This window comes from Cetorhinus maximus, chromosome 6 (genome assembly GCF_964194155.1).
Source record: "Cetorhinus maximus chromosome 6, sCetMax3.hap1.1, whole genome shotgun sequence".
NCBI classification, from domain to species: Eukaryota; Metazoa; Chordata; class Chondrichthyes; order Lamniformes; family Cetorhinidae; genus Cetorhinus; species Cetorhinus maximus.
In genome coordinates this window covers 121,768,709-121,791,772 of record NC_135884.1, presented here as the reverse complement: position 1 = coordinate 121,791,772, position 23,064 = coordinate 121,768,709, and the positions used below count along the sequence as shown (strand labels likewise).

Sequence of the window (23,064 nt, the reverse complement as noted above, 5' to 3'; positions counted from 1 at the left end):
TAAAGAGTTACATTCACTATTTGCCTTCTCTGAATCTAGGGAAAATTAAAACCAACACATCCAACTATCTCACTAACCACTTCTTTTAAGACCCAAGGATGAGGTCCATCAGGATCCAGGGACTTGTCAGCCCACAGCTTCAACAATTTATTCAGTGCAACTTCCTTGGTGATCATAATTTTCCTGAGTTCCTCCCTCCCTTCCATTTCTTGATTTACAGCTATTTCTGGGATCTTCCTGAAGTCTTCCATTGCTTACTACACTTCTGCTGTTCATAACCATCTGCAAACTTTGAAATGATACCCTATCTCCCCAAGTCCAGGTGATTAAATATATCAAAGAGAGCACTGGTACTAATGTTGACCCCCTTAGGTACACCACTATATACTTCCCTCTTATTCCCAGAGTCCTACACTCTGATGTCTGATATGTAAACAATATGAAAACACTCATGTCATCTGATAAAGAACGCAACCTGGTATCATTGAACATAAGAGTGCTGCAACCCAAAAAGAACCACTTGGGTCTGTAGATTCAATGTGGAATGGCAGTATATAACACCAACCTATGGATTCATGATTGATGAGGAATTACCCAATTGTAACAGGAGTGTAGAACTCTGGGAATAAGGATGAACTAATATCGCCTTCATAGGCAAGGGAAAATACGGTGACACCAAACAGCTGATTTATGATAGTTGGGTCAATAAGATGCTCTATATCACAGCACCAATCTGCATATTGTCAACTGAAAAAAGTGAATTGGTAACACTGGTGATGGTACACCATCATAATGCAACTCACATCCAAGTGATGCCACTCAATTGGTGGTATTAGCTGCTGTATTGATCATGTTATGCATGTTGCACAAGAGTAACTGAGAAGTAAAGCTTTGAGGAATGAGGATGCCATTCCATCCTGGAGGGAAGTGGAAGGGAGAACAAAAGAGTGGGAGAGAGTGAGAATGTTGTTGTGCATTCTTTTTTTTTATTTGGTCTGCACCATCTTTGATGCAGGCAGTTGCCTGGGATGTCACTATCAGTGATGTCAATGCACTGCAACTGAATGCTTGGTTTTTTTGAACAGAATATAACATTTATAATCCTCTAATCTTTTGCTCGCATATCCGAAGATTGGAAGATTGTGATCAGAACCTTTGAAACTCCACCCTCACTTTCCTTAATAATCAAGGATGCATCCCATTGGACCAGTGGCTTTTCTACTTTGAGCTCTGCTATCTTTTACTTGCCTCTTCTTAATCTATTTTTATCATATACAATTTCATTACTACCTCCGTTACTATGAAATTGGTAGAATCCTATTAAATGAGGACAGACGCAAAGTACTCATTTAGTACCTCAGCCAGACCCTCTGGATGAAGAAATCAAAACAACCTTCTGAAATGCCCCTCAAATCACCCCTTAACAGGCCATAGCAGATCTTGCATGAGGAAAACACCAAGTGGGTTTGATGACGTTTCTCTACAATTCATACAAAATTTGAGATCATAAAATAGTGTACGATACAAGTCTTGGACGGCAAGGTCATCAAAAGCCAAACAACTGGAAAGACCTCATTTTTTTTCGTTCTAGGCCAGCATTTATTGCCCATCCCCAATTGCCCTCGTTTAGAGGGCATTTAAGAATCAACCACATTGCTGTGGGTCTGGAGTCACACGTAGGCCAGACTAGGTAAGGACGGTAGATTTCCTTCCCTAAAGGACATTAGTGAACCAGATGGGTTTTTAAAGACAATCGGCAATGGTTTTGTGGTCATCAGACTTTTTAGAAAATATATTTCACCGTTCCTGGATTTGTTTTTGCACCATAACTTTTTAAATATCTTGCTTCCTTTGAGTAAGGTTCAATTTTGCATTTGTACATACATTCTAAATATATTTCGACTGTGTTCTGAAGTCATATTTGACTCGAAACATTAATTGTTTCTCTCACCACTGATGTTACCAGACCTTCTTGAGTATTTCCAGCACTTTGTTTTTATTTCAGATTTCCCGAATCTGCAGTATTTTGCTTTAACTTTAGTGGATATTTCAACAATCTGTAACAATCAGTAAATTTCAGACACCACCAACATAATTGCAATGAAGTACATCTTTATTATGTACTGGCAATGAGATTTGGACTAAATTTGGGAATTAATTTTTAAAAACAAAAACAAGCAAATAAACAGTATTCTTTTAAATTAAAATTTCAAAATTATTTGCCATATAGTAACTCAAAACAAGGAGGGCTGATCCCACACTCCCAGCAAGGAGCACACCATGGGCCCACAGAAGTCCATGAACTGAAAATTGCAGGTGGTCTGCCAGCAATTTCTCATGAGTGTAGTGCTCACCAATCTAGAATTAACCCTGAAGAGTAAAATTAAACAAAACACCAATACTCAGGTGTGCAAAACAAGTTGTATATTGCTTTTCTTGCACAATATCTCCAATTTACATGTCAACTGTTTGTTTTTGATATTCCACAATGTAGCAGTTTAATTCAAACTTGATTGAAATGAAACTGCAGAGATTTCCTCCATTTAGACATTAATCAGAATTACCTGTACACATCTGTAGACGGCCTTAATGGCTGTTCTCAGCAATGAGTGGGGTTAACCAGAGAAATTGTTTAAGATGGTCTTCAAAGTCTTTTCAAAAAGTCAGTCTCAGGAGTAAATTTCCACACACAACCACCAGGAGATTCTATCCATGCTTTAAAAGCAGCATTTAGAACCACCAAGTTGTCAAGTGATTTGCTATTTCCACCCACAGATACAAAACTATAGAGAAGAATTCTCTCAGTAAACAAGGGGAACAATATCAAATACATCTGTTCATCCTCTGTCAGCACAGCTCTCTAGCTTTTATTCCCCTTTTTATTAAATTAGTTTATTTGGATGTTCAGAATTCAGTAATCGTCCTCTTCATCAGAATCCATTACTTTTCTTCTGTTGAACTGAAATACATAAGGATATGAAAGTGTCAGTTTTTCCAAACATCTGTTTGCATAGTTCAATATGTCTAGTTCAAATTATACGAACCCAGTGCTGAGCTTTTATCTTACACTCAAATTATCCTTCCAAGTACTTAACTCTCAGCTTTATATTTTCTAGGCTGCATTTCCAAGGATAATCTATATATCTATATAATATATATATATACATATATATATTCATACTCTGAATACTGCAGATGTTTTAAGATCTGATTTAAGAGTTTTCATATTTATGCAAACATTCAGTAAAAACAAGCAGTTCTAAAATTCTCTTTTAGTTTTGGTTTTCCTGACAAATCAGCAGTTGAACTCTGTTCAGCCCAGGGGGCTTCCACAGCATGAAGTGGGCCTGTTACCAGGCATTGATTGGCACTTGATTCACTGTTTCAGGCTGTCTGGACCCAGTTAAGAAAAAAAATGCTCCTAATTGACCCAGTTAAGAAAAAAAATGCTCCTAATCAACTAAATTCATATGCAATATTCCCTCTAAATTTTCTTTTATTGGGCAGGTTTCAAACGCAAACATGGACAGGTTTTGTCCATGGACAGTTTGTATTTTAAGTCATGTCTTACATTACATGATAAAGTAATCCTGACAAAGTGACCACGTTGTGAGTGGCCTGTTTACTTCACTGCGCGGTACATTCCAGATTGCTCTGTGGCCCCACATGTCTCCATCTTAGAGGGAAGGTTGTTCATTTCAATAGTGAGCAATGGACAAGTTCCAAATTCCTTTGGTAACAGAATATGTTTATTTTAGACTTAGATCCTCGTCCATGATATAGATGTATCTTTTGGACTGCACCCTTTGATTTTTATTTCTATACTATAAAACACAAACACTTTCCACAATTTCACCAAAATGACTAGTTAAAGCATTTATTTTACTTTTATTTTCACTAGATGGTCATTTCTGTAGTCCCACTGTAAATTACAATTAGAACTACATTGTTTTGCTAAAAAGTGAGACAGAAAGAATAAACTTTAAGCAATTAAAGAATTTAGAGCATAAATCATTAGGAAAGCCAACCCAAATCACGCCAACTACAATATATCTGCATTTACCTTGACAATAGTTTGCTTTCCCATTTGTTGGTTGACTTTCTCAAGGATTTCAATCAATCCTGATTCAGAAATCTAAAAACATAAATACCATAATGAAGTTTGATACATTTGTAATGGAGCTGGTTTCATTTCTTCTTTTCCGTGCTAGTGATGTCTGCATTTAAAAAAATCGAACAGCAATACTTACAGAAAGCCAGGACAATCAGCCCCATCTACCTACTCAAATAAAGTCAGGACCTACTGAAAACTCAAACAGCGATAAACCGTTAAAGAAAAGTATTAATTACTTCTTCGTCTCCCTTCTTTGACAGCCTGCCATGTTTCGCATACCTTCCAAAACTAGCAAAGCATGCCAGTGAACACCACCCAGATTACCAGCACGTTTGCTTGATGGCCAGTTGCTAGGTGACACAGGTGCAGGCTGGAACAACCAGCCCTCTGATTTCCTTCCTGGCCATGGCATGGTTAGGCCTAATCTTTGGGGAACTGTAGGCATGAGACCACACCCTATCATTCTGTGATGGAACATGGTGGATTGGAAGGTGTACTTCAAGAACTCTTGTAAAAGCACATGCCATGTTCAATAAACACTAAAATTAAAAAACTGCAATGATGAAAACAGTTCTAATGACAAATATGTTCAGTTAATGCAAAACAGTAAACATTCTGTAAATGAAAATTGTAATTTTAGAACAGAAGAAATAGTGGTCCCTCAAGCCTACTCCACCATTTTTTGGCCTCTTCTCCACCTTCCCGCATTAACTCCATATCCTTCAATTCCCTTAGTACCTAAAAACCCATCAATCTGTCTTTAATATACTCAACGGCTGAGCATCCACAGCGTCTGGGATAGAGAATTCCAGATTCATAATCTTCTGAGTAAAGAAATTTCTCCTCATCTCAGTCCTAAATGGCCAACTCCTTGTTCTGGGATTCTGACCCCTCATTCTAGACTCTCCAGCCAAGGAAACATCCTCCCAGCGTCAACCATGTCAAGCCCTATAATAATCTTACATGTTTCAATTAGATCACCTCTTATTCTTCTAAATTCTCGGGAATATAGGCTTAATATACTTAAAATCTCTCTTCACAGCACAATCCCCTCATCCCAGGAATCAGTCTAGCAAACCTTTGTTGCACTCTCTCTGAGGCAAGTATATCCATCCTTAGGTAGGGAGACCGAAAATGTACACAGTACTCCAGGTCTCACTAATGCATGATATAAATGCAGTAACACTTCTTCACTTTTCTATTCCAACCTCTTCGCATCAAGAATAAAATAAGGCCTACCTTCCTAATTGCTTCCTATACCTGCATGTTAACTTTTTGTTTCTTTGCATTACAAAATATGATAAAGACTCGATTTTAACTGACAGAAGGGTTGGTTATATCCAAATTGACAATGTCTTACTTTTCCACCAAGCTGCCCAAATCTTGCCATCTGGATAAGGTAATTCTCCACTGATTTGGCTTTCTCAGGCTTCACTAGTGCCAAATTACTCACTGGGAATGAAAAAATATAAACAAATGAAGCATAGAGAAAACTTATTGAAGGAATACTTCAGGAAAGGCTAACTAAAAGCATTTTGCACACCTAGGCGTTTTGTAAGATCAAAAGTTAAATTTAACTGCACCGGCACATTTAAAAAAAATTCCAATCATAATCCTGCTTAGTGGATGAATACAACCATTGTGTTGTTTCTATTTGTTTGTGCTGCATAAGAAGTAAAAACAAACTGCCAGCTGGAAATGTTATTCACAGGCGGTATACGGTTGCAAAACATCCAACTCAGCACCGGCACTCCACGTCACTCAAACTACAAAGTTAAAAAAAAGATTTCTACAGGCAAGTTTCTTTTTAATTTTTGACCATGGAAAATTCTAGTTAATTCTCACTAAAATTGCTCACAAGATTCGTCCCTGGATTATGCCTTTTAATTAAAAGCTGTGCCATAGCATTTACAAGGTTGGAACACTAGCCTTTCCAGTTGTGACAGTATATAGACACCACCAGGTGGCAATAATGAGTTGATGGCACTTCTACTTTCATCAGCTAGTGTCAAATACCTGGTTACACTCAGCAGGTCAGGCAGCACCTGTGGAGAAAGAAACAGAGTTAACCCTTAGGTTCAATGACCTTTTGTCAGAACTGGAGAAAGCTAGAGATTTAACAGGTTTTAACAAAGTACAGGGGCAGGAAAAGGGAAGAGAGGACAAAAATAAAAGGGAACGTCTGTGATAAAGTGGAAGGCAGGAACAAAATTAAACAAAAAAAGGAATGATGATGCAAGGTAAAAGGGGATGGTAATGAGACAAGTAAAGAAACAAAAAAGGTGTCTAGAGGCAGTATAAATGGGAATCACAGAATCATCAACAGCTGCCGTCCAAAAAAACAGGCGCAGAGGTTATGATCTGAAATTGTTAACTCAACATTGGGTTCAGGAAGCTGTAAAGTGCCTACTTGATAAGTGAGCTGCTTGAGCTTCACTGAAACAGTGTAGGGCACTGAGATGAGTGGGAATGGAATGGAAAATTAATATGATAGATGACAAGCTCGGAGTCACGCTTGTGGACTGAATGGAGGTGTTCCACAAAGACATCAGCCAATCTGCACCTGTGCCCAGTGTAGAGGAGGCTGCACATGAGCAGCGAATACAGTACACTAAATTGAAAGGACAAGTAAATTGTAGTTTCATCTGGAAAGTGTGTTTGGGACCATGGATGATGGAAGGGAGGAGGCAAAATGGCAAGTTTTGCATCTCTTGCACTTGCATGGAAAGGTGCCTTGGAAGGGGTGACTGAGAAGTGAACCGCGGTGTGACTGAGGGAATGGTTTCTTTCAAATGCTAAAAGGACACAGGGGAGGGAAGATGAGTTTGGTGGTGGCATCATGCTAGAGGTGGTGGAAAAATTGTGCAGGATGATAATGTTGAATGTGGAGGCTGGTGGGATGGAAGATGAGGACAAGGGGAACACTTCTCTGGCTCTGGGTTGGTGTGAATGGGTGAGAGCAGAAGTACAACAAATGGAATTGACATCGTTGAGAACCCTGCCAATCACGGTGAAGGGGAATCCTCGATTGAGGAAAAAGGAAGACACAAAGGCAGTACTGGTATGGAAGGTGGCATTGTCTAATCAGGAAGGAGAAACAGGAAGAAGAGGGTAGAGTAGTTAAGGAGCAGTGGGGGTAAATGGGTTTATTTTTCTTTTATTCATTTACGGGATGTGGGTGCCGCTGGCTAGGCCAGCATTTATTGCCCATCCCCAATTGCCCTTGAGAAGGTGGGGTGAGCTGCCTTCTTGAACTACTGCAGTCCATATGGTGTAGGTACATCCACAGTGCTGTTAGGGAGGGAGTTCCAGGATTTTGACCCAGTAACAGTGAAGGAACAGTGATATATTTCCAAGTCAGGACGGTGGGTGGCTTGGAGGGGAACTTCCAGGTGATGGTGTTCCCATGTATCTGCTGCCCTTGTCCTTCTACATGGTAGTGGTCATGGGTTTGGAAGATGCTACCTAAGGAGCCTTGGTGAGTTTCTGCAGTGCATCTTGTGGATGGTACACACTGCTGCCACTGCTCGTCAGTGTTGGAGGGAGTGAATGTTTGTGGATGGGGTGCCAATCAAACAGGCTGCTTTGTCCTTCATAGCTGATGCTGGTTGATAGCAAGCACCCAGAAATGGAGAAAGAGAAGTTGCGGAAAGGAAGGAAAGAGTCAAAGATGGGTCATGTGAGGGGAGAGGGAGGGGTGAAATTGGATGCAAAGTTGATTAAATTTTCCATTTCTGGGCAACTGCAGGAAACAGCACCAACACAGTCATAAATGTACTGGAAAAAGGTGAGGAAGAGCACCTGTATAGGACTGGAACAAAGACTGGATCCCATGCTAAGGCAGGCATAGTTAGGAACCATACAGGTTCCCAATAACAACACCGTTGGTTTGGAGGAAGTGAGAGGAATCATTGGACAAGTTGTTCAATGCAAGAACAAGTTCAGCCAGACCGAGGAGGGTGGTGGTGGACGGGGACTGGTTGGTCTTTGTTTAAGAAAGAAGTGGAGGGCCTTCAGACTGTCCTAGTGGGGAGTGAAAGTGTAGAGTGACTGTGGTGAAAAGGAGATGGTTAGGGTCAAGGATACTGGAAACCGTTAAAATGCCAGTGGGTGTCAGAAGAGATGTAGGTGGGAACAGACTGGTCAAGGACAGAACAAGTAGAATCTAGATATGAAGAAATAATTTCTGTAGGGCAAGAACAGGCTGAAACAATGGGTCCAGCAGAGCAACTCCATTTGTAGTTCCTGGGAAGGAGGTAGAAGTGGGCTGTGTCAGGTTGGGGTCTACGAGGTTGAAGGGTGTGGAGGGAAGACTTCCAGGGTAGATTAAATTAATGATAGACCTGGAGACAATGGCTTGATCGTTCAGTGGTGGGGTCATAGTCCTGGGGGAGGTAGGAAGAGGTATTAGAGAGTTGCCATTCAGCCTTTGCTGGGTACAGTGCCACCCTTGTCAACAGGTTTAATGAGATCATCTGGGGCGGACCTCAGAGCATATGGTGTTGGCAGCTCAGAGAGCGATTGATTAGAGTGAGTGAGGGGAACAGGGAATTTGAGACTGCTGATACCATGGTGGCAGTTCCCAAAGAAAAGATCTAGAGAGCATAACAGGCCCAGAGGAAGGGGAATTGTGAAGATGGGAGAAAAGGGTCTGCTCTGCATGGTAGTGGTCAAAGTGGGTGTGGAGGCAAAGTGACAGATGGAGGCCTCAGCACCATTCCGAGCTTGAAGTTCATTGAGGTGGGGACCTAGAGTTTCTGATATGTCTTCCTTTTACCTCAACTTGGATTCCTCTCCAGTGTGGTTGATGGGTCTTGACTGTGTCCATTCCATATCTCGCACTTCTGCTCACCCCTTCCCCTCCCTTCCGAGAACCATGATAGGGTTCCCTTACACAACCTCCAGATTCAATGCATTATTCTCCGCCATTTCCATCACCTCTAGTGTGATTACCACCAAACACATTTTCCCTGTCTCTTTCAGCATTCTGAAGGGATCATTCACTCTGCAATACCCTGGTCTGCTCCTCAATCACTCCCAACACACCCTCCCTTCCTAAGCAAATGCAGAAGATGCAACACCTGCCCTTTCACCTTCTCCCTACCCACAGTCCAGGGCCCTAAAACCTCCTTCCAAGTGAAGTAGCAATTTGCTTGTACTTTTATTCATTTAGTATAGTGCACTCTGTTCAGACCATAAATGTGACTCCGAGCTTCGGGTCACCTGTCATTTTCATTTCTGCCACTCCCACTCTGACCTTTCTGTCCCTGTTTCAATGAAGCTCAAATAAGCACAAGGAACAGCACTTCATTTCTCAATTGGATACTTTACACTTCCAGGCTCAACACCACGTTCAATATCATTGTCTCTGCTCCCATTTTTTTTGGGGAACAGCAATTCTGCTATTCCCATATAAAGATCCTTTGTTTCTTTATTTGTTCCATTACCAACTCCTTTTGACCTGAATTATCATCCTTTTGTCATTTAATCTCTCTTAGTTTCCATCGTATCACCAACGTTTCCTCTTGTTCTTTCCTTCCCTGCACCTATACTTACTTAAAACCTGTTACATCTCCAACTTTTTCCAGTTCCAAGGAAAGGTCATCAACTTGAAGTATTAACTCTATTTCTCTCTGCTGCCTGACCTGCTGAATATTTCCAGCATTTGTTTCAGATTTCCAACATCAGTAGGATTTTGCTTCATTATCAAACATCTATTCAATGGTGTTTGTTCACCAGCAGCTGTGATCTAGTGCAAAAAACTGGATTACAGTGACATTGGTAATAAAATGAATTAACTTCTAGAACCATTATTTAAACATGTTGTCATGGCAACCACCAAATATATCCATCATTATTAGCATTTATGCAATGCTGAGCAATAAGAAGAATTTTAACAGAGACTTTGGGTATAGGAATCCACTGCAGTTCATTGAGCATAGGTGTGCTGCAAGGGCAAGACATGGTGTAGGATAGGATATGGGCAGCAGAGCTTTAGTTGAACTGATATTTCCAGATGGTGGTGAACTGGCCAGGGAGATTTTGAAGAGTTGAATCTATAAGTGACAAAGGCAGAGATACATGTTTCAGCAGCAGATGGGCTGAGGCAGGGAGAAAGGTGGGCAGTGCAGGTGGCATTTGCAAAAGAGAGAAAATGGAGCCAAAAGCTCAGTTTTGGGTCAAATAGTGTCACTGGGGATGCAAACAGCTTGAGATAAAGGCTGGAGGATCAGTCAAATTGGTGACAATGGTACAGAATTTGTGGCAATCTTCAAAAGCAAAGGCTTCTGTCTACCCAATGTTTAAATGGAGGAAATTGTGGGCTATCCATAACTCGACAGGGACAAGCCACCTGACAACACAGAGGGTTGTAAAGAAGTGTTTGAAAGGTTAAATTTGCTGGTCAGCATACATGTGGAACCCAACCCCACATCTTTAGACGATATTGCCAAAGATGCAGACAAACAAGAGGAGGCAAAGGTTCCTTAGGGAACTCCCGAGGTAATTGTGTAGTAGCCAGAAGAGAGGTCCCTACTGGAAATGCTTTGGCTGTAATCAGACAATAAAAGTGGAAATAGGCAAGGACAGTCTACTAAGCTGGACAACAGAAGAAGAACAACAGAAGTGAAGCATTAAAGAAAAATGATGTGGTCAACTATGGCAAAGGCTGCAAAGAGGTTGAGGAGGATGAGAAGGAATAAAGCACAGAAAGAATGTAATTTGTGATTTAAGTTAGTGTTGTGGGTGGCAACCTGAATGGAAGGACTCAAACATAGAGATGCAAGAAAGGTAGACACAGAGATTGGAGACAAAAACACATTCAAGGACTTGAGAGGAAAGGGAGGTTGAAGTCGCTGCAGTAGTTTGTGTGAGGTCAAAAGATATTTTGCTTTTGATGATGGCTGATTTGAAAAGGAGGGTATAGTACCTAAGGAGACAAAACTGCTTGCAGTGTCTGATAAAAAGTCTGGAGTTGTCTTTGTATTCTAGGTGATCCTCCAATGATGCATGGTAGGAGGAAAATTAGGGCATGCAGAGCTTGAAGTGGTCCATTCAGATCCACGCAACGGACGGCTAAATCAATTCAGCTCCAGATACACTGAAGTCTGCACCCTTAAACTTGAGGGAGCGGAGATGAGCATCCTACCAAAGTGAAAGTCCAGGATAGGCAAGAATAACAGTTGCTGGGCACAAGGGTTTCAAAGGTGGAGGTGAGGGAGTGACTGATCTGATTAATGGCTATATAAGTATTGTGGTGAATGCAGGGTGAAACTACCAACTGTTAGCCTTTGAATTGCAGCTATAAGTGGGATGGGAGAGTTTATTCCTCAAAAGGTGAATACAGGAGCAAGTGGAGTTGAAAGAAGGTAGGGAGATGTGAATAAGGAATACAAGGAAATGGTAAAGAGGCCATGTGAGATGAGAAGATTGAGGGGATAGCTGTGAATATAATAAGAACATTTATAAAGAGATGGTTTAGAGAAGTGAAATTGAAGAGAAGGCAAGGGAGCAGAGACTGAGGATGAGTTGTCAGAGCAGGATCTGAGGGAGGAAAGGAGGAGGATATTTTGATGAGAAATTGAGGGTGTGGTTCTTTCCTATAAAGTTTATGTTACTCCTGCTTCTAGCGAATTTTGACCAACATAATACTTTGATCAATACACTTTATTTAGTACCTGGTAACCATTTTCTTTCATCAATGTCAATTAGTTTAAAGATCTTACAATCCATTAAGTGACTTTCTACCTTATCTCTAATTAGAGTTGGAATGTAGTTTTCTGTTACTTACATCTGGCACGAGCAGATTGATCTAAAACCTGAGCAAGAATACTGTTCCTCATTTCTGATTCCCTGCAATCACAATTTGCTCAAATTAATGAGGCATAAATAAGAATAAGCAGTATTGCATTGCTTCCAATAAAATCAAATGTAAGAAAATAACATCAATGTTACTTAAGAAGGACTGCAGCAGTTTTTCTGTACAAGGATCAAATGTGTACTTAGTCAAAATAATCTGAATTACTGGCATGTTCTACTGTAAATTCTCAAAGAAACAAATTCAAATATAGGATAATACAATGGTATTAATACACCAGGGAACGATTTACAGCATTTTCACACTTGGCAGTGTCAAATTGCCAAATCTATCAGACCAAGAAGTTTTCTACTGGGAGGAAATACAAATGCAGAGGGCATGCCATCCCCTTTTACTTACACACCCTTCTTTCCTCCACAGTAGCCATTTACAAATAGACAATTGATAAACCTCTATTGAGAGTGGCAAATGGCAAAGAGTAAATAATGCGATGTTTTATTTTAGAATAGTTGGCATCCTTACCGCTGTTTTGCCTCTTGCTGGTTCTGCTGATCATCGGGTGCATCCTGAATGTAGGTAAGATAAGTAAACTTAGCAGGTTATGACATTTGTTTACAAATGCTAGCTGATTTAAAACATGACATTTATGTTAATCATGATAACATGTCTAAAACATGATTACTGAGTAACCTTGCAATCCTTCAGTTCCATCATTGTGTCATGGCATAACACAGATCTGTTATACAAATTGACTGTTTTCGTCTATCAAATGAATTGTAAATGGCAACAATCAGTATTGATAAGTGACAAATGTATTTTAAAACCCTGCACAACTTCAAATGATCACTGACCAAAAAAGTAAGTACAGTTACTCAATCTGTGGAAAACTACTATACATTAGGTAGCGTAGGTAACAGATTTAACTGAAAAGTAATCTTAGCCTATTAAAGGTGATTACCTTTGCTACTGAAGGTGGGTAGTGGTAATGTTTTTGCCTGTTAGTCTGTAAGCAATATATCTTGAAAACTAACGGACAGATCTCAATAAAACTTGTTAATCAATAGGATATGACCCAAGGAAGAACTGATTAGATTTTAATGAAGATGTAGATCTGGATCCTGGGATTTTTTTAACGGTCCATTAACAATGGGAAATAGGGTGAATTTTTAGAATGGTGTGGGTTGTTTTATTTAGAATGTTCTAACTGTTTTGCTGCTGTGGTGCAATTTGTCACAGTTGTCAACATGAGCAGAGTTTTCAGAGCAGGTTGTTAGATGCAAATTGGCCTAATTCACCTCCTTAGTGAGATGAAAGTTCTTAATAAAAAGATTTATTTTCATCTTTGTACTTTTTTATAATTAACTCATGGGATGTGGGAGTCACTGGCTAGGCCAGCATTTATTGCACATCCCTAATTGCCCTTGAGAAGGTGTGGTAAGATGCCTTCTTGAACTGCTGCAATCCATGTAGGTACACCCACAGTGCTGCTAGGGAAGGAGTTCCAGGATTTTGACCCAGCAACAGTGAAAGAACAGCGATATAGTTCCAGGTCAGGATGGTGAATGACTTGGAGGGGAACTTACAGGTGGTCTGTCCTTGTCCTTCTAGATGGTGGCGGTCATGGGTTTGGAAGGTACTGTCTAAAGAGCCTTGCAGAGTTCCTGCAGTGCATCTTGTACATGGTACACACTGCTGCCACTGTACTTTGGTAGTGGAGGGAGTGAATGTTTGTGGATGGGTGCCAATCAAGCGGGCTGCTTTGGCCTGGATGGTGTTGAGCTTTGATTGTTGTTGGAGCTGCACTCATCCAGGCAAGTGGAGAGTATTCCATCACACTCCTGACTTGTGCCATGTAGGCGGTGGACAGGCTTTGGGGAGTCAGGAGGTGAGTTACTTGCCACAGGATTCCTAGCCTCTGACCTGCTCTTGTAACCACAGTATTTATGTAGCGAGTCCAGTTCAGTTTCTGGTCAATGGTAATCCCCAGGATGTTGATAGTAGGGGGTTCAGCAATGGTAATGCCGTTGATTGTCATGGGGCAATGGTTAGATTCTCTCTCTGTGGCAGGCAGAGTTGGTGAGGATGAGGTCAAGTATGTTTCGCCCTCTTGTTGGTTCCCTCACCACTTCCCGCAGACTCAGTCTAGCAGCTATGTCATTTTGGACTTAGCCAGCTCGGTCAGTAGTGGTGCTACCAAGCCACAGTTGGTGAAGGACACTGAAGTCCCCAACCAGAGTACATTCTGCACCCTTACCACCCTCAGTGCCTCCTCCAAGTAGTGCTCAACATGGAGGAACACTGATTCATCAGCTGGGGGTTGGAGGCATGTGCTAATCAGCAGGGGGTTTCCTTGCCCATGATGCCATGAGACTCACAAGGCAACTCCCTCCCACCTGTATACCACTGGTGATGCTGGCGTCTGGGACATTATCTGTTGGAGATGTCATTGCTGGCATTTGTGTGGTGCGAATGTTACTTGCCACTTGTCAGCTCAAGCCTGGATATTGCCCAGGCCTTGCTGCATTTGGACATGGACTGCTTCAGTATCTGAGGAGTCGTGAATGGTGCTGAACATTGTGCAATCATCAGCGAATATCCCCTCTTCTGACCTTATGATGGAGGGAAGGTCATTGATGAAGCAGCTGAAGGTGATTGGGCCGAGGATACAACCTGAGGAACTCCTACAGTGATGTCCTGGAGCTGTGATGTGGACCTCCAACAACCACAACCATCTTCCTTTGTGCTAGGTATGACTCCAACCAGCAGAGAGTTTTCCCCCTGATTCCCATTGATTCCAGTTTTGTTAGGGCTCCTCGATGTCACACTCGGTCAAATGCTGCCTTGATGTCAAGGGCAGTCACTCTCACCTCACCTCTGGAGTTCAGCTCTTTTGTCCATGTTTAAACCAAGGCTGTAAAGAGGCCAGGAGCTGAATGGCCCTGACAGAACCCAAACTGTGCATCAGTGAGCAGGTTATTTCTAAGTGCCGCTTGATAGCACTGTTGATGACCCTGTCACTTTACGGGACAGGACATACCCGAGCAATTTTTCACATTGCCAGGTAGATGCCAGTGTTGTAGCTGTACTGAAACAGCTTGGCTAGGGGCATGGTAAGTCTTCAGTACTATTGCTGGAATATCAGGGCCCATAGCCTTTGCAGGATCCAGTGCCCTTAGCTGTTTCTTGATATCACATGGAGTGAATTGAATTGGCTGAAGACTGACATCTGTGATGCTGGGGACCTCCGGAGGAGGCCAAGATGGATCATCCACTCAGCACTTCCGGCTGAAGATTGTAGCAAATGTTTCAGCCTTATCTTTTGCACTGATGTGCTGGGCTCCCTCATCAATGAGGATGGGGATATTTGTGGAGCCCGCTCCTCCAGTTAATTGTTAAATTGTCCATCACCATTCACGACTGGCAGAACTGCATAGCTTAGATCTAATCCATTGGTTATGTGATTGCTTAGCTCTGTCTATTGCATACTGCTTACATTGTTTGGCACACAAGTAGTCCTGAGTTGCAGCTTCACCAGGTTGACACCTCATTTTGTGCCTAGTGCTGCTCCTGGCATGCCCTCCTGGTCTCTTCATCGAACCAGGGTTGATTCCCTGGCTTGTTGATAACGGTAGAGTGGAGGATATATCAGGCCATGAGTTACAGATTGTGGTTGAGTACAATTCTGCTGCTGATAGCCCACAGAGCCTCATGGATCCCCAATCTCAAGTTGCTAGATCTGTTCGAAATCCATCCACTCAGCACGGTGGTAGTGCCACACGATACGATGGAGAGCATCTTCAATGTGAAGGAGGGACTTTGTCGCCACAAGGACTCCTACTGATGCTGGGATGGACAGGTACATCTGCGGCAGGCAGGTTGGTGAGGATGAGGTCAAGTATGTTTCGCCCTCTTGTTGGTTCCCTCACCACTTCCCACAGACTCAGTCTAGCAGCTATGTCATTTTGGACTTGGCCAGCTCGGTCAGTAGTGGTGCTACCAAGCCACTGTTGGTGAAGGACATTGAAGTCCCCAACCAGAGTACATTCTGCACCCTTACCACCCTCAGTGCTTCCTCCAAGTAGTGTTCAACATGGAGGAACACTGATTCATCAGCTGGGGGTTGGAGGCATGTGCTAATCAGCAGGGGGTTTCCTTGCCCATGATGCCATGAGACTCACAAGGCAACTCCCTCCCACCTGTATACCACTGGTGATGCTGGTGTCTGGGACATTATCTGTAAGGTATGATTCTGTGAGTATGACTATGTCAAACTGTTGCTTCACTAGTCTGTGAGACAGCTCTCCCAATTTTGCCACTAGCCCCCAGATGTCAATAGGTCAATAGGGCTGAGTTAGCCATTGTCGTTTCCGGTGCGTAAGTCGATGCCGAGCAGTCCGCCCGCTTTGTATTCATCGTAGCTTGCTAGGCCATTTCAGGGGGCATTTAAGGACATTACTATTGGCAGGTAAGGACTCCAGATTTCCTTAAAGGATATCAGTGAACCAGATGGGTTTTTACCATCGTGGTCATCATTAGCTTTTAATTCCAAATTTTTATTGAATTCAAATTCCACCATCTGCCATGGTGGGATTCAAACCCCGGTCCCCAGAGCATTAGCCTGGGTCTCTGGATTACTAGTCAAGTGACAATACCACTACGCCACCACCTCCCCCTATTACTTACAGGGCATCAACCAGGCAGGGATAAATAGAGCTGCGTAATTGTAATAATGTTGAGTTAACACATTGTGGCAAAGGCATGCTGTGTGCCCTCTTCACTTGTTCCTTTTGGAATGCTAATTTCAACTTCTGCTTAAGACTGACCCAGATTACACACAGTTTTAATATACTTCAGCTAGTGCCTCAGCATTACATTTAAACTCAGCCTTATTCAGAGTTTAATGATTTTACTTTGCAGCTCAGAAATGGCAGGACAGATGATCCGCCCCCACCCCCAGCTTTCTCTACTGAACACCGCCAACTCAATCCATAAACAATTTCTTGTCTACGACAACTGGCAATCACACCATTTACATCAATCTTCCATTTCAACTCATAGCCAAGAAGTTCTGATGAAAGGTCATCGACCTGAAATGTTAATTCTATCCACAAATGCTACCGGACCTGCTGTTTCCAGCATTTTCTATTTTTATTTTGCCGACAGAAGTGCCTGACTACTCCTACAGGAAGGAATGAGGCATCACGGTTTAAATTGTTCACTTTCTGGGCTAGAGAGATTGACTGGCATTGCAGCAACATACATCTGACCATCAAAAAACATACTTGTGCTGTTTAGTCGAAGCCTTTACTTTCCATGGTGAGTTTTTGCGAGGCAAGTGATGGAGCAAATTGTCCAGCAAACTGCAATTTGCATTTCACCAGGTATCTCTTGCTCGCTACAAGTTGCTGAATGGTTTACACATTAATTGGTGTTTGAGTTAATCATATTTTGGACAGCAAAACAAGGGGTATCAACAATGCTAAATTTACCAAAAATTCTGGGTCTAACAGCTTTTCACTTCTGAAAAGGGATTTTTTTTTCTAACTGCGCATCCATTGCAAGCATTCCAACAAACTGGCCGTAAGATATATTTCTGAGCACAGTCAACGTGCAATGGTGGCAGACATATGACAGCTGGAATACTTCCTGGCTGTTATGTGAAGCTGAAAACAGGCAGAGTTTCTACAGCGTGTAGCAAACGAACCACAACCACCCTCCCAGCCAGTTCCCTGGCTGACAAGGTGGAACATGAATGACTGGGATACCCCTCCCCCTCCCCAATAGCAAACTCGCATATCAAGGATGGCTACGGGCGAGGTAGTGGGAGGGTGTCAATGGACTGATAGCCCAGGAAGGAGTTAAAATCAAATCAACGAGAAACGTGGGTGAATGAAATTTAACTGACAAATATGCAGCCAGCCTGGGTGATGGGGGGGGGTCACAGACCCCTCTGTACATCAGGGAAAAAGAAATGTGTAATAAGGGAGCTCCTGCTCACTTCCTTCGCCTCTCTATTCTCCACAGCCCGGACTGAAGTGAAGCGGTGCGAGGCTCGCTGCAGCGGCCAGTTTATCAGTCGTTCCCCCCCCCCCCCACCCCACCCCACCTCCCCGGGGGTCTCCAGGCTCTGGCCGCGCCGATCGGCCTATTATTGAGCCAGGCCGGCCGGCCCTCCCTCCACTGCGGCCGCCACAGCCCCCCTCTCTTCAGCTGCACGGCCTTACCCCGCGCTGAGCCCGCAACTCAGCGAGTCTCTGGCGCCGAATCGACTCCAATTCCTGATCCTCCATCGCGGAAAGGCCTCCGTACGGTTAAAAAGGCAGAAACACACCGAACACCAATAAACCCGCAGCGCCGCCAGCGGGAATTGATTGAACCGCACAGCCCTCCGCCGACAGCACCGCCAGCGGGAATTGATTGAACCGCACAGCCCTCCGCCGACAGCGCCGCCAGCGGGAATTAATTGAACCGCACAGCCCTCCGCCGACAGCGCCGCCAGCGGGAACTGACTAGACTAAACTAAACTGCCCTTTACCTGCAGCAGGCATTGTACTGTACTGCAACTTGTGAAAAGACAGGCTTGCATTTATGGAGTGCACTTCAGAACCACCAGCTCTCTCAAAACACTTTACAGCCATCGAATTACTTTTGAAATGTAGGCACTGTTGAAATATAGGAAACGCAGCAGTGACTGCAGCAGTTCAAGAAGGCAGCTCACCAACAGCCTTCTCAAGGGCAATAAATGCTGGCCTAGCTAGCGACGTTCACATCCCATGAACAAATTAAAAATAAGCAGGAGCTTCCTACAAACAGTAATGTGATAACGATCAGATAACGGCCCATAACTTTCGAGCTCCAGGGCAGGAGGGGCACCCCAATAATATGCTGGGAACCCCCACCTGGAAGTTCCCAGGTAAGGATGCATGGCCATTGTCTGGGAAGTTCAAACTTCTGATGGGAATTACCCTGCAATGGGAACCATCCGAAAATGCGATTTAAATCACAAACTTCAGATGGTTCCAACTGGCTTACAGCAATAGTTACCCCAAAAAAAGTTAGAATTAAAACCACTTCTAGCTTCTAGGTAACTATTGTACTAACCTCCACTGACCCCTCATGGGACCTCTGACTATACCTCCCGACCTCCCATGGGACCCCCAACTACCCCACAACCCCCCCATCACCTGACAATCAGCCCCCACACACCCTCCCCGGACTACCAAACACCTGTCCAAATTCTATCTACTTACAAACCTACCATCTCCCTGGCTTGTAAGTCACTGGACCTTTAAACTTACTTGATTTACATCAGCTACTGCCATATAAAAGGGGGCATGGCTTCCTTGCATCTGACTCTACAGCCCTTGACAGATGGCCTCAGGAGCATGCTGCACTACACAGTTCTTGCCTGGCCTGAGTTGGAAGGTTGTGCGAGAAAGGAGTGAAAGGCTTTCAAGGTAAGAAAGCAGGAGCGGACTGGCAATCCGACTATGATTGTCAGTCTGCGGAAGTTAAGGCCCAATTTATTTAGTGATGTTGGTTGAAGGATAAATTTTGACCAGGGTGATGTGGTAACATCCCTGCTGTTTTTCAAAATAGTGCCATGGAATCTTTTACATTCATCCAAGCAGGCAGATGGGGCTTCAATTTAAGATCTTGCCTGAAATACAGCATCTCTCAGTACTGCACTAGAGTGTCAACCTTTGTTCTCGGACTCAAAACCTGGAGTGGGACTTGAACCCAGAATCTTGTCACTCAGAGGCAAAAGTGTTATCAACTGATCCACAGCTGATATTCAACATTTGTTAAATTGATGAATCCAACCATCTCCCCTCGATACTCAATGATATTATCATCACTTTAATCCCCCACTATCAACATCTTGGGGTTACCATTGACCAGAAACTGAACTGGACCAGCCATATAAATACTGTGGCTTCAAAAGCAGGGGAGGTAAGAGCCAACAACGTTGCTTTTCTTTTGATTAAACCAATTAAACTAAATTAGGACAAACAAGGGACAAAACAAGACGCAGCCCCTTAAAGGGACATTGCAAACTAAAAGTCAAACGTTTAAGGAACCTTATAAACATTAAACCAAAATGTGATTAAAGGGAATCCCCACATTGATTAAACCAATTAAACTAAATTAGGAAAAACTCAACCACATTGCTGTGGGTCTGAAGGTTTGCATGATACTTAATGGAAGAAGATAATGTTTTCCTCGTTTCAGTAAGCCTTTTTAAGATTTTCCCTCTCCATTAATTGTTCTGCTTGTCCATCTTATTTTGAAGAATTATCACTGAAGTAAACCAAATTAGCCCTCATTTTTGGACACATTTTCATCTTAAGGGGCTTCATAATTTATACCTGGCATAGGTTTATAATCATCCCCTGAAGCCCTCATTGATTTAGCAGCAGGCTGTCACCATACTTAATTTTGCTACACTAGCAATTCAAAGGAGCACTAGGTTAGGCGGTAGATATATTTTTCCAGTCACCACGATGGAACAATGACAGCAAACCAGCAGCAGCACCTAACCAGACACCAGAAGGAAAGTAAAATTGTTGGATTTCAGTGAATGTAGTCTGAAGGTTTCTTTTGAGAAATGACACATTAAGGTAACGGAAAATGTGTCAATGGCAGGTACAATATTTGAGATATAGCTGCCAAATGACGAGCATGGTGTGGATTGTGCTATATGTTTGTGAAGGTTTAATAGTAAATATTTGTGAAGGGGGCTGGATTACAACACCTCACATAGAGGAGCCATGGCTGGAGGAGTTCTTGGGCTTCCCAACAACATTTCACTCAGTTCCTGACCTGATAGGCTCAATGGAACCCATTCAATCAAAGCTTTTCATACGTTGCAAAATGCTTTAGCAAAAAAGCACATTGATCCCAAGGCAACCTGTGGCCTTGGTCAACCCTCCTAATATCTCCTTCTTTGACTCAGCATTCATTTTTTTTTACCTATGTCTCTGTGAAGTGGTGCTTTGAAGTTAGTATATAAGTTTTCTTACGTGTTGGAATCGCTCTACCTTGCATTTTAGCGCCTCCAATTCTAAACTGTAAACGTAAGTGATGTTATCATTGATACAAAAGAGTGGATAGTCAATGCTGCAACCAAAGGAAAATGCCAGCTCAAAGCATTGCATTGGGAGAGCACAGCCTGACTTGTTATTGTGCTTCTGTCAGGACTTCCACCCTGATGCACAAGGATAACACAATGCACAGACATGTTTGCATAGGTGCATGTCTTTTAAGTTCCTCAGTTTAGGAATCAATCAACTACTGTCATGAAACTAACATTTTTTCATTATATTATTGTGGTTTATTGTAAAGTAAGTTTATGGGTGTGAGTGTAGCTGGTTCTGTCTGTGACATTTAGTTGAATTAGAGTCAGATAGACTGCAAGCTTGAAGTTATCAAAAGAAGTTAGGGGTAAAAGGCATTTGAAATGCTGGTGAGTAAACATGGATGAGGGCAGCATGCTGGATGTGAAGGAAATTTGTATTTTTAGATAAGTGAAGGGGTTGTTTGGGTTTCAAAGGGATTATAGGATGTTTACAACTAACAAGATAAGCAAGGCCAAGCAGTATGTTTATTTTTCCCAAAGGTACTGACCATATTGGCAACTTGAAAGGTTTTTCTATTATGGGAAAAGTAAATTTTCAAAGACATATGGAACAATGGAATTTACAGATTAAAGAGACAGAAACATATATAAAGAAGAAGAATGTTGTGGCGCCATGTAGGATCTGAAAGAACCATGTGAAACAGCCTTGGGGAAACCTCCAGCCACTTTTGCAGAAGTCTGCTGTGTCCTATAACCAAAGGTGGAGGAAAGCCTTTGGAATTCCATTGTTGAGTGGGTGCTGTGGCTAACTTGCCTATTTAAATTTAAAATCTATTTTGGAACTGTTGCCTTAAAGGGAGTGTTTAGTTGGGAGTCAGGTTAATTAGAGATTTTGGGATTTGTTATAGTATTAAGTAACTATAATCTTATGTATGTGCTTGCAACCTTTTCTTTTGTTAATAAATGTTTTAATTCAGTTTCTAAAATCTCTAAAGGTGTTAGTGGACTCACTACTTCTGAATTCAGTGCACAAATCTTCTCATAATAAATACAAATTGCAAAACAATTGTGATAGCATGGCCAAGTTTCCCTTGTGGATTTGGTCCGCCTGGCATACATCACCTGCTATGTCATAACACTACAAACTCTACTTGAGCCTCCCAGTAAGACAATTGCAATTCTATATATCTATACCATTGCTGAAGCATTGTGAACATGTCTTATCTAACAAAATAGACGAATGAAACAAATGAGCAAAATGGCCAAATGCTGCACTTTAGTCATTTGAAAATGAGAACTCTTAAATTCCATTTGTTTAATTTCTTTTTATTTCAGGATTAGTAAGTAAGGCTTGAATTTTCACTCTCGTGTCAAGAGCAAAGAGTTGAGACATTTTCCAGCTCCACGAACTCAATCCGGGAAAAAGTTCCCCAGAATTTGGGATTTTCATTCTGGGCTGGCGGGGTGAAATGGGAGTCAGGCTAGGCGACACTGGAATGAGTGCGGAGGCTGCCGGATGCGGAGACGAGCTGGGTGGAAGGCCTGTCTCAGTGCACAGGCACTTTGTCAAAGATTTTAAAACGAGCAATAAAACAAAAAAAAGCTCTCTAGCCCTCACCCTCACACACATCCCCATGCCCCATCCATGCAAACCCATGCCACCTCATGCTCTCTACCCACCTCTCATGATCCCTCATACCCTCCATGTCAACCTATGCCCTCTACACATCCCCTTGGCCCCTCATACCCTGTATGCCAACTTAGTACCAACTCATAACCCATGCTCCCCACAACGCTTCTCCCTTACACCAACTATGCCAACCCACCCAGTATCCCCAAGGGAAGACCTCAGGACCAATGCTGAGATTAAATAAAATAAAGTTCTAAGTATCTATTGCAGACTTTATTAAAAGAAACACTAATTCATAAAAACCCATTCACTATACTTACATTCCTTATAAAATGTTTTCATAAAAAATATTTCATTCAAATGTTTAATCCCTTATAAAAACAAACATTGGAATTCATAGTCCCACTTTAAACCACTTGTAGCTG

At 42.4% G+C, this 23,064-nt stretch overlaps 1 protein-coding gene across 1 annotated transcript; it reads right to left on the bottom strand.

The window, feature by feature from the left end:
• Positions 1 to 2,095: 2,095 nt before the first annotated feature.
• pdcd5 (programmed cell death 5) lies at positions 2,096 to 18,327 on the bottom strand. The gene is made up of 6 exons (XM_078544402.1): positions 18,155 to 18,327; positions 12,453 to 12,496; positions 11,904 to 11,965; positions 5,475 to 5,566; positions 4,064 to 4,135; positions 2,096 to 2,959 (listed from the first exon to the last, which is right to left on the bottom strand). The coding sequence occupies exons 1-6, from the start codon at positions 18,218 to 18,220 to the stop codon at positions 2,912 to 2,914; spliced, it is 384 nt and encodes a 127-aa protein (XP_078400528.1). The 5' UTR covers positions 18,221 to 18,327; the 3' UTR covers positions 2,096 to 2,911.
• Positions 18,328 to 23,064: the final 4,737 nt, after the last annotated feature.